This window comes from Amphimedon queenslandica, unplaced genomic scaffold (assembly GCF_000090795.2).
Source record: "Amphimedon queenslandica unplaced genomic scaffold, v1.1 AMPQUscaffold_13317, whole genome shotgun sequence".
Classification (NCBI taxonomy): domain Eukaryota; kingdom Metazoa; phylum Porifera; class Demospongiae; order Haplosclerida; family Niphatidae; genus Amphimedon; species Amphimedon queenslandica.
The window spans coordinates 38,138-46,935 of record NW_003546447.1 but is presented as its reverse complement, the minus strand read 5'-3'; the positions used below and the strand labels follow the sequence as shown (position 1 = coordinate 46,935).

Sequence of the window (8,798 nt, the reverse complement as noted above, 5' to 3'; positions counted from 1 at the left end):
AGTAATATCAGTAAAAGAGGAAAAAGCACAAAACATGAAAAAGAGAAGGCTTAAATGGAACAGCTTCAGTCAGCAGGTGCTGCTATTGGCCGGTATGTTGGTAATGGATTGGGTGAGACGGAGACAGAGTGTTTGCACAGTGAAGTCAGTGAAGAAAAGGGTGATGATAATACTGAAGATGCTGAAGTACAATGTGACATAGATTATATGAATGAGAATAGAAGTAATGATGCTCATCCTCTTTTGATTTTCTATGATTGTGAAACAACTGGGTTCAGTGTCTATAATGAACACATTACTGAGATTGCTGCTAAGGTAGTGGGTGTCCTGTTGTCTTTATTCAGTCAGCCAATCTTTTCAAGTATCATAAAGACAAGCAGAAATATATCAAAGAAAGGTACAAAGTAGTACTGCCTGATCCCAAATAATTATTGGCTATACACAATTCCCATAGTGTCTGATGTAACGGGCGTGGTTGCACATTCCATATTTCAAAAACACATTCCAGTGAAAAACTCAGTCTGAAAGTATCAGACTGAGACCAAATTTGGAATACAGCCTCCTTATATGGAAACACAGACCGTAACATAGAGATTTTCTAATTAAACGGATCAGATGGAGCTATAAGTGATATTATCAATAAGAAAAATTAAAATTAAAAGTGTTGCAAGTAGAAAAAGGGAAATATCTCTATGTTAATCTATTTCCTTAGTTTAGAAGGACCTTCACCAAAAGTTTTGCTTTTCAAAACTGAAAGTAAGGAGAGTTTCATCGCTTATAACATTCTTTCTTTATATTATCTTGTGATACTATTGCTTTGTAGCTTATACCTAAAAGTTAGGTTACAAACTAAATTAGTTACTGTCTTTCCACTGGTACTAGTTTCACTAGATCAGGTATTGTAGTTTTACTAAAATATGTCCCTAGCAACAGATTTTAAAAAGTGCGTGGGCGGTGGCGCAGCACCCTTAAGGAGCTTATACGTACATGTAGTTTCCAACAACACTTTATATAGGCAATAATACACGTCATTCTTTCTTTGCCAAAATCAATTTGTATCAAAATATGTGGAATACTAGCTAACACTTTGCAATACTACCAATACACAAGCACACACATGTACAATGTATAGGACTACCTTTACCGGATTCACAGTCCATTACTTAATGGACAAAACAGTGCCTATCCACAAATTGATAATCATGAAACACAAATTATGTAATAATTACTCAAAAATTTACTACATGTGCATCACACATCTGTCTGACTGTCTCCAATGTAAAATGCAGTACACTTAGTAGCTAGTTTGTTTGGTTATTGGCGTGACATGAGAACAAACTATGTAACAGCAGATGTTTACTCATGTACATGTACATGTACATGTATATGTACATGTACATGTATATATCATACCACATTCCAATTGACCAATCATAACACTCAACAAGTGGTTACAGATGTTTCATACAGCATACATGTACATGCACATGTAGTATTTACATGTAACTGTATTATCAATACTTACCCATTTTACTAAAGAAAGCATACAGGACTCCCATGAGGTCCCCGAGGGTTAAATTATAATCAGCGACCACACCCTCTATCTGATGGAACTCGGCCAGGTGAGTTGCGTCAAGTGTCTCATTATGAAAAACACGATCAATTGAAAAATATTTGACAGGAGTGAACTCTTTCTACTAAATTGAACGGATAAAGAATAAAAATTTATACAGCTCAAGAAAAAATAAGTAAAATTAGTCACATGTCAAGAAAAACATTTGTCACTTTATTCCGACACAGTAGGTGATAAAAGTCACACCTGCTGTTATAATATAAAGTGGTTGATATTGCTACTCATCGTTAGCTGATAAATCATGAAAATTAATATAATCAGCTTTTACTAGTAGCTCATGAATCATTAATTATTCATGAGAATGAACCACACCCACTTGTTGTCCAAGTTTGTAGAGCATTCTTGTGCTAACAGCAGTAGTGTGAGTCCGGAGAATGATCTTCTGAGCTTCCAGTCATACTGATAACTAAACATGCCAAATTAATCTAAAATAAACATATACACATGTACATGTACATGTACATGCATAGCAGTTTATTTAGGAGAGGAAAAATTTTGGAAATTGCCTATACATGTATTTCATTGGCAAGAAAGGCCAAATATCACTGAAGGTGCATATTAAAGAATGAATGACACTAAATACAGACACAAGCAGTTCCTACCCTATTGATCCATGTCCTCCTGTCTGGTACATGGTCTTCACTCTCTCTAAATATTCGGTAGGGAAATCATACGAAAACTGGGTATCTAGAAATGATTTTGTAATTAAAGGAAGATTTTTGTAAAATTATTTCTGCTTTACCTTTTAAAAAGAATGTGTCATGAGCATCACGGGCAGGGTGCTGCTGAGGCTGGAAAAGAGCATCAAAATTCCAAAAGGAGCTCTCAATGAAATTATTTGTAGGCATTTCACAAAACCTAAAAAATAAAATATATACCATTCCATCATCTATACAATACTAACAGATCACAAATAATGATGTACATGTACATTGTAGCCGACTCACAATCACCCCCAATTCTTATTACATTTTCTCATGTACATTGATGTCCTTACGCTATGCGTAAGTAGAAAGTTTGAGTTGATTCTGACTTCAATTTCTCTGATTTATAGCCAATTTTTAATAATAGGACATTTTCTTTTTAAAATGCCATGTATTATAGCCCATTGTTTTATTTAAAATTGGCTCTGAAGAATTTTTATCACATTTTTTGATAATTGATTTACTTATGCTATGCAGAAATTTTGAGTTGTTTCTGACAAATAACTCTCGAGTTACGAGCATTTTAAAGACAAGTGATTTTTTGGCCTCGCCCAGCTTTGCGTAGGCGAGGACTAGGTACTCGGTTTGTCTGTCTGTCATTCATTCATTCTGTGTGCTATATTTTGTCTTTGAGAATGTATATCTTTACAATCGCGCACTCTAAACCCGTGACAGCTTCTCTTCTGTTAGGAAAAGTCTTGCTTTACTGCTTCGAGATGTTTAGAGAGCAGCTCTAGGTAGTACAAGCTTTTTAACTCACAAGAAAATGCCCAGCAATAGCGGTAGTACTCTGGAGGTCAATGAGACTCTTTCCCAGTAGATCAAGACTATTTATTCATTTAATATGTGTGGGACTCTTTAAATCTTTCTTGTTGGTGAAATATAGCTACTCGAATTTCATCCCGAGTGAAGTGCTGTAGCAGCAGTTCGCTAGTCTATGGCTAGTCTAAGGATCCTAAACTCTCTTAAGTCATTCAATCTATCTAGGCAACAGTATTTGTGCCATTATAACATCATATAGCGCTTAGAAGAAGAGAAAAAACCTGAAGCTTCCCTCTCACATGGTCTTGCTGCATTATTATATTGATAATTAATGCCACGCCTCCAAGCAGGTTAGCATGACCAAGCTGGGAGTTGGCCCTGGAGCTTGCCACTTTTACAAGCATGCAAGAGCAAGTGTAACTACAGCTAGGAAGCTAGCTGTTATGATAATTCTTGGCCTCAAGAGCACACTTTCTAATTTTTTGCATAGCATGTTTTTTATGGGTAGTGGCCACAACAAAAGCTGTGGTTTTGAAACCCATGATGTTGTTTTTAAAATGAGAGTGCAATAAGTATATATATAGTGTATAAATAAGTGATAAATCAGTCTTGAGATGCTAATAGGAATTTATGAACATGTTTTACCAATTTTTGAAGGGACTCTAGAGTCCCATGATACTTTTCACATTTGCCCAGTCTGTCACTTTTGATTTATATCATTTAAATATACTGGCTTAGGCTAGCTAAGCATAACACCTCCCAAACAGCTTTAGGGGCGAGGCCACGCACCTTTGGTGTCTCGTTCTACAGTAAGCTGTACATGTGCAATACACATTATACACTCACTATGCTAATTACTACATGTAATAATATTTAATGAAAGGCTCACCCCATCTCAAGGAATATTTGTCGTATTTCGGTCCTAACTTTAAGCAATGGATGGAGGTGACCAGTGGCAAGAGGAGCTCCTAGTGCATTGAAATTTTAAGACTTGAGTTCTTCATTCTTCCATGTACCACTAGAACAAAAGAATTTTAATAAATTATTTAAATAAGTACATTTAGTGAATTAAAATACATTGAATCTATACATGTACATTTTGTCATTACGAAGGTATTTATGCATGTACACATATACATGTCCTTATGCTGTGTATCAACTTAAAGCAGATTCAGGTCAAATTTGGATTTTTTGCATGGATTGGATAAATGTCACTTTACAGCATTCAATGTACATATTAGGAAATGATGTACATGATTGGTAATAGCAAAGTGTGTGGTGTCTGGTATTGCTGTTCTAACTAAAGAGCCGAACAATATAGTCATGTGACTTGGTATGGCACCAATCGGATAACAGCAAAAACATTAGAACACATATATATGTGGACCTCAAATACATGTGAATACCGTATGGTTGGTAAATTTAGTGGCGTGCTAATTTTCGTTAATTTCGTGGTGCATTTTTATTCACAAAATTTTACCCACACATGAAAAAATAACTAATGGGTCATGTAGAGCTCTAACTACTATTTTCAAGCCACAGGATCTTTGTCTGTTACTCCATATTCCACTATAAGCCATGTATTGGAACCAGTAAAAGTAAAATTGCCTTCCATTGCTAACAGCAAATTCAAATGTGTAAGTAAACATTAAAGGGGCGAGCCTAAGGAAGCTATAGATTATGTGCTGTATGATCTACATGTCTGAGCTAGCAAAGCAATTGCACATGTCTGAATTCAGCAGATATTGTTGCAGCTATCTTGATTACCATAATTTCTTGTATCACTTCTTTACTTAAGAATTTCTGTAGCAATTAAAGTTATCTTGCTTATAGTTAGAAGCAGTCACTGAACAAATCACATTTGAAGATTGTATATCTGCTTTGTTAACCTAGGCTTGCTGCTAGAGAACAAACATACATCTCCTCAAGCATAAAAAACTACTAAACAAGTTATTTTTGGAATAGCCTAATCAATATCAAAATCCCTTAAGAAATCCTATCCAGTACATGTCATCAGACATAGCCTGGAAAAGGCACCAAAGGCATGATGTCACAATTATGTAATAAAGTGTGTAAATGAGAAAAGGTACTTTTTGGCAAATAATTAAATTTATCTTTATAGTGACAAAATGTCAACCTGTGTACGTGTATTTCATAAAAAAAAACCAGCAATGCAAAAATATTATTTTTAATTTTTGCAGTGTACTTTTGTGACAAAACAAAAACACATTGACATTTTGTCACTATAGCTGACCCTAGGTGAGAATTGATTGCAAGATCATTAAAATTTATGACAGTTTTAAGGCACAGTTTAGGGTGAAATAAATTCTGGCCATCATTTTGGTTGGCAGCTTTCAATGGAGACCAAATGGGTCGAATTAAAAACAAACCTGTATCAAGAATTCTGAAGCAAATTTGACCATATTTTTTACAGGAGAAGCTTAAAAGCTTTAAAGCGCTTTTTAGCTTTTGATAGAACTATAGCAGGTAATTGAGACAGTTTCTTTGTGCCTCCATTGACTTCCATGAAAAACTTGCCAACTAATTATGACACATGGGCAGATACCATATATAACATTAATGAAATTCATAGCTTTTCTAGTTAACGAATCCACGAAAAAGTAAGTTTTCTCATTCACAATCACATAAGTAAGGAAACAGAAAATTTATGTAGCAACATGACAAACAAAAATCAATAAATTAATGACTAAGAGAACCTAAAGTATACAAAAACTAATGTTCAAGACCAATTGCTACAACCATACATTAATGAATTAATTAACAGCATGCACAATAAAAGAGACAAAGACAGCGTGATGCAAGAACACTCTTAATATCAGGCCTGAAGAATGACTGTATAATAGGACTGGCTATTGTGATAAAAAGGAAACATATCATACGAGAAATACTAAGTTTAGGACATACATCAATGAATTCCTCCAAAGCACTTACTACAAAACTAAGTACAACGCATATACCATAGATGAGTAGCATGCTTCCAAATATTCCAAAGAGTCTCTTCTTTTTTGAGGCATACACACTCTCTCCTGCTATCACTGACTGATCCTTAAAGAAGCTTCTAGCAAAACAAAGGTACATAATGATGTCACAATGATAATTGCAGTTGTAACACAAGGAAAGAAAACATAAAAGATAATGAGACTGATAATGCTGTTAGGACACTGGTGGCATAAAAGGCATAAACATCATATTAATCAAATCCAAAGAATGGACCAAAGCTAAGTACAGCAGAAAATAGCCAGATAACAATGGTGAGAGTCAGACCAGAAAAAGTAAAGCTGCCTCCCATTTCAGAGACAAGCACTCAAAATTGTCCCTAATTCTCTTTGCAAAAGTATATAAAGCAAGTAAGGACTGTATACAAGACTTATAGCAACAGCTACATGTATATCCTTTATAAAGGTACTAATAGCACTAGACCAATCTCAAATTAACGATGAAAATGATACAAAGGAATAAGTTACACACAGAAATTAATAACAAAAATAACAACAAAATTACATAATACTCAATATACTACAGGAAATTGTAAATAATTAACATAAGCAAACAGCACGTACACATTAACAGCAAACACAAGTAAAGAGAAGAGGACAGCATGAGACTAGAAAACTCTTGATCTCAGGCCTGAAGTATGACTGGATAATAGGACTGGCTATTGTAACAAAGCAAAATACAATGTAGCCTGTCACATAAATCTCGTATGGTAGAAAAATGAAGATCTGCAGAAAGAAGGGTAAAGTTTCCATTAAATAATATGTCCCATAGATGAGTAGCATGCTTCCAAATACTCCAAAGAGTCTCTTCTTCTTTGAGGCATACACACTCTCTCCTGCTATCACTGACTGAGCTTTGAAGTAGCTTCTAGTGAAACATAACGTCCAAAAGGAAGTGACAAATATTGTTCCAACAACGAGACAGACTACAAGAATTACAACAAAGGCTCTAATGTCACCACCAATTATAGTACAAAAACCTAATTCATCAACATAGCTGTAGTGTCCAATATTAATGAACGGCCCAGTACCAAATACAGCAGACAGTATCCATATAGCAATGGTGAGGGTCAGCGCTACCCAGGGTCTCATGAACCACTTGTGAAGATGTGGTTTGACAATAAAAAGAAACCGATCAAATGATATAGCAGCTAATGTCATTGATAATACAGAATATCCAGACCAGAGCATCCAGGCAGCAAAGGCACATGTCCCTTTCTTCTCCTCATCTGTACTACCAAAGATCCACTCACCAGCAGCTAATGCAATGATAGTGAAAGGAAGGTACAGTAGATTCAATACAAGATGTGCCAGTATGAGAGAAGTGAAGAATATTGTTGATGATTGTTTCCAGGACTTCCTTTGATAGAGTGTGATAGATAGTACCACACCATTAGCTATCAGAGCTAGTATCATCTCAACAGTAAGAACTGCTGCTACTGCTGGACCACTGAACTCACCAGTAAAAGTAAAGTTGCCTTCCATTTCAGAGACAAGCACCCAAAATTGTCACAAATTCTCTTTGGAAAAGTATACAAAGCGAGTAAAAGCGTATGCTATATTTTATAACTTTTACAGCTATATCCTTTATATTAAAATAACAATGAAAATGATATAAGGGGATAAGTTACACACAACACAGCAAAAATTACATAATACTCAATATACTACAACAAATTAAACATGTGCCGTAAATAATTAATGTCAGCAAACACAAGTAAAGAGAAGAGGACAGCGTGAGACTAGAACACTCTTGATCTCAGGCCTGAAGTATGACTGGATAATAGGACTGGCTATTGTAACAAAGCAAAATACAATGTAGTAAGTATGTAATAGAACACTCATACAGTAGTAAAATTAAGATTTGCAGAAGGAAGCCAATAAAGCTATAAATAAATAAGATGTTCCATATAATGTGTAACATGCTTCCAAATACTCCAGAGTCTATTCTTTTTTGAGGCATACACACTCTCTCCTGCTATCACTGACTGAGCTTTGAAGTAGCTTCTAGTGAAACAAAAGGTCCAAAGAGAAGTGACAAACATTATTATGAGGACAATGACAGTTCAAACAATAGCAAAAACACTGCTACGATTGATGTTTATTGGTAACAAATAACACAAGTCTGGATCAATGTCAGAGTGGAATGTAAGGAGATATATGTTAGAAATAGCAGCTAACAGCCATAATGGTGAGGGTCAGTGCTATCAAGGGTCTAATGAACCACTTGTAAAGATGTGGTTTGACAATAAAAAGAAACCGACTGAACGATATAGCAGCTAATGTCATAAAAATGACAGGTATGGTACATAAAAATACAAAAGCAGCAAGGTAACATGTCCCTCTCTTCTCCTCATCTGTACTACCAAAGATCCACTTACCAGCAGCTAATGCAATGATAGTGAAAGGAAGGTACAGTAGATTCAATACAAGATGTGCCAGTATGAGAGAAGTGAAGAATATTGTTGACAGTTGTTTCCAGGACTTCCTTTGATAGTGTGATAGATAGTGCCACACCATTAGGCCACTCCAGTAGTTTCCCGTTTCCCACCCGCATACGCCGCTTCAATTTTTTGTTATTCATTTATTTTTTGTTATATTCAATATTAAATATGGAAATTGTTTTCTGGTGAAACTATTGCCGAAAACTACAACCAAGTCTATAAATGATCCAGGTTGGGT

At 35.3% G+C, this 8,798-nt stretch overlaps 2 protein-coding genes and 1 pseudogene across 2 annotated transcripts; 1 reads left to right on the top strand and 2 right to left on the bottom strand.

The window, feature by feature from the left end:
- The first annotated feature begins 7 nt into the window (after positions 1-7).
- LOC109583236 (uncharacterized) lies at positions 8-587 on the top strand. Its single transcript, XM_019998479.1, has 2 exons — positions 8-397; positions 455-587. The coding sequence occupies exons 1-2, from the start codon at positions 55-57 to the stop codon at positions 523-525; spliced, it is 414 nt and encodes a 137-aa protein (XP_019854038.1). The 5' UTR covers positions 8-54; the 3' UTR covers positions 526-587.
- An 893-nt stretch (positions 588-1,480) lies between these two features.
- On the bottom strand, positions 1,481-4,083 carry LOC100637298 (phenylalanine--tRNA ligase alpha subunit B-like; the record flags this gene model as incomplete). Its single annotated transcript, XM_011406688.2, is given in 6 exon segments — positions 1,481-1,694; positions 1,950-2,020; positions 2,023-2,039; positions 2,236-2,320; positions 2,376-2,491; positions 3,989-4,083. Coding segments are annotated over 6 exon segments (564 nt in total), but the record flags the coding sequence as incomplete, so codon positions are not given.
- A 3,639-nt stretch (positions 4,084-7,722) lies between these two features.
- The window catches only part of LOC100637171 (phenylalanine--tRNA ligase alpha subunit-like), an 11,729-nt pseudogene continuing 10,653 nt past the window's right edge, over positions 7,723-8,798 (bottom strand).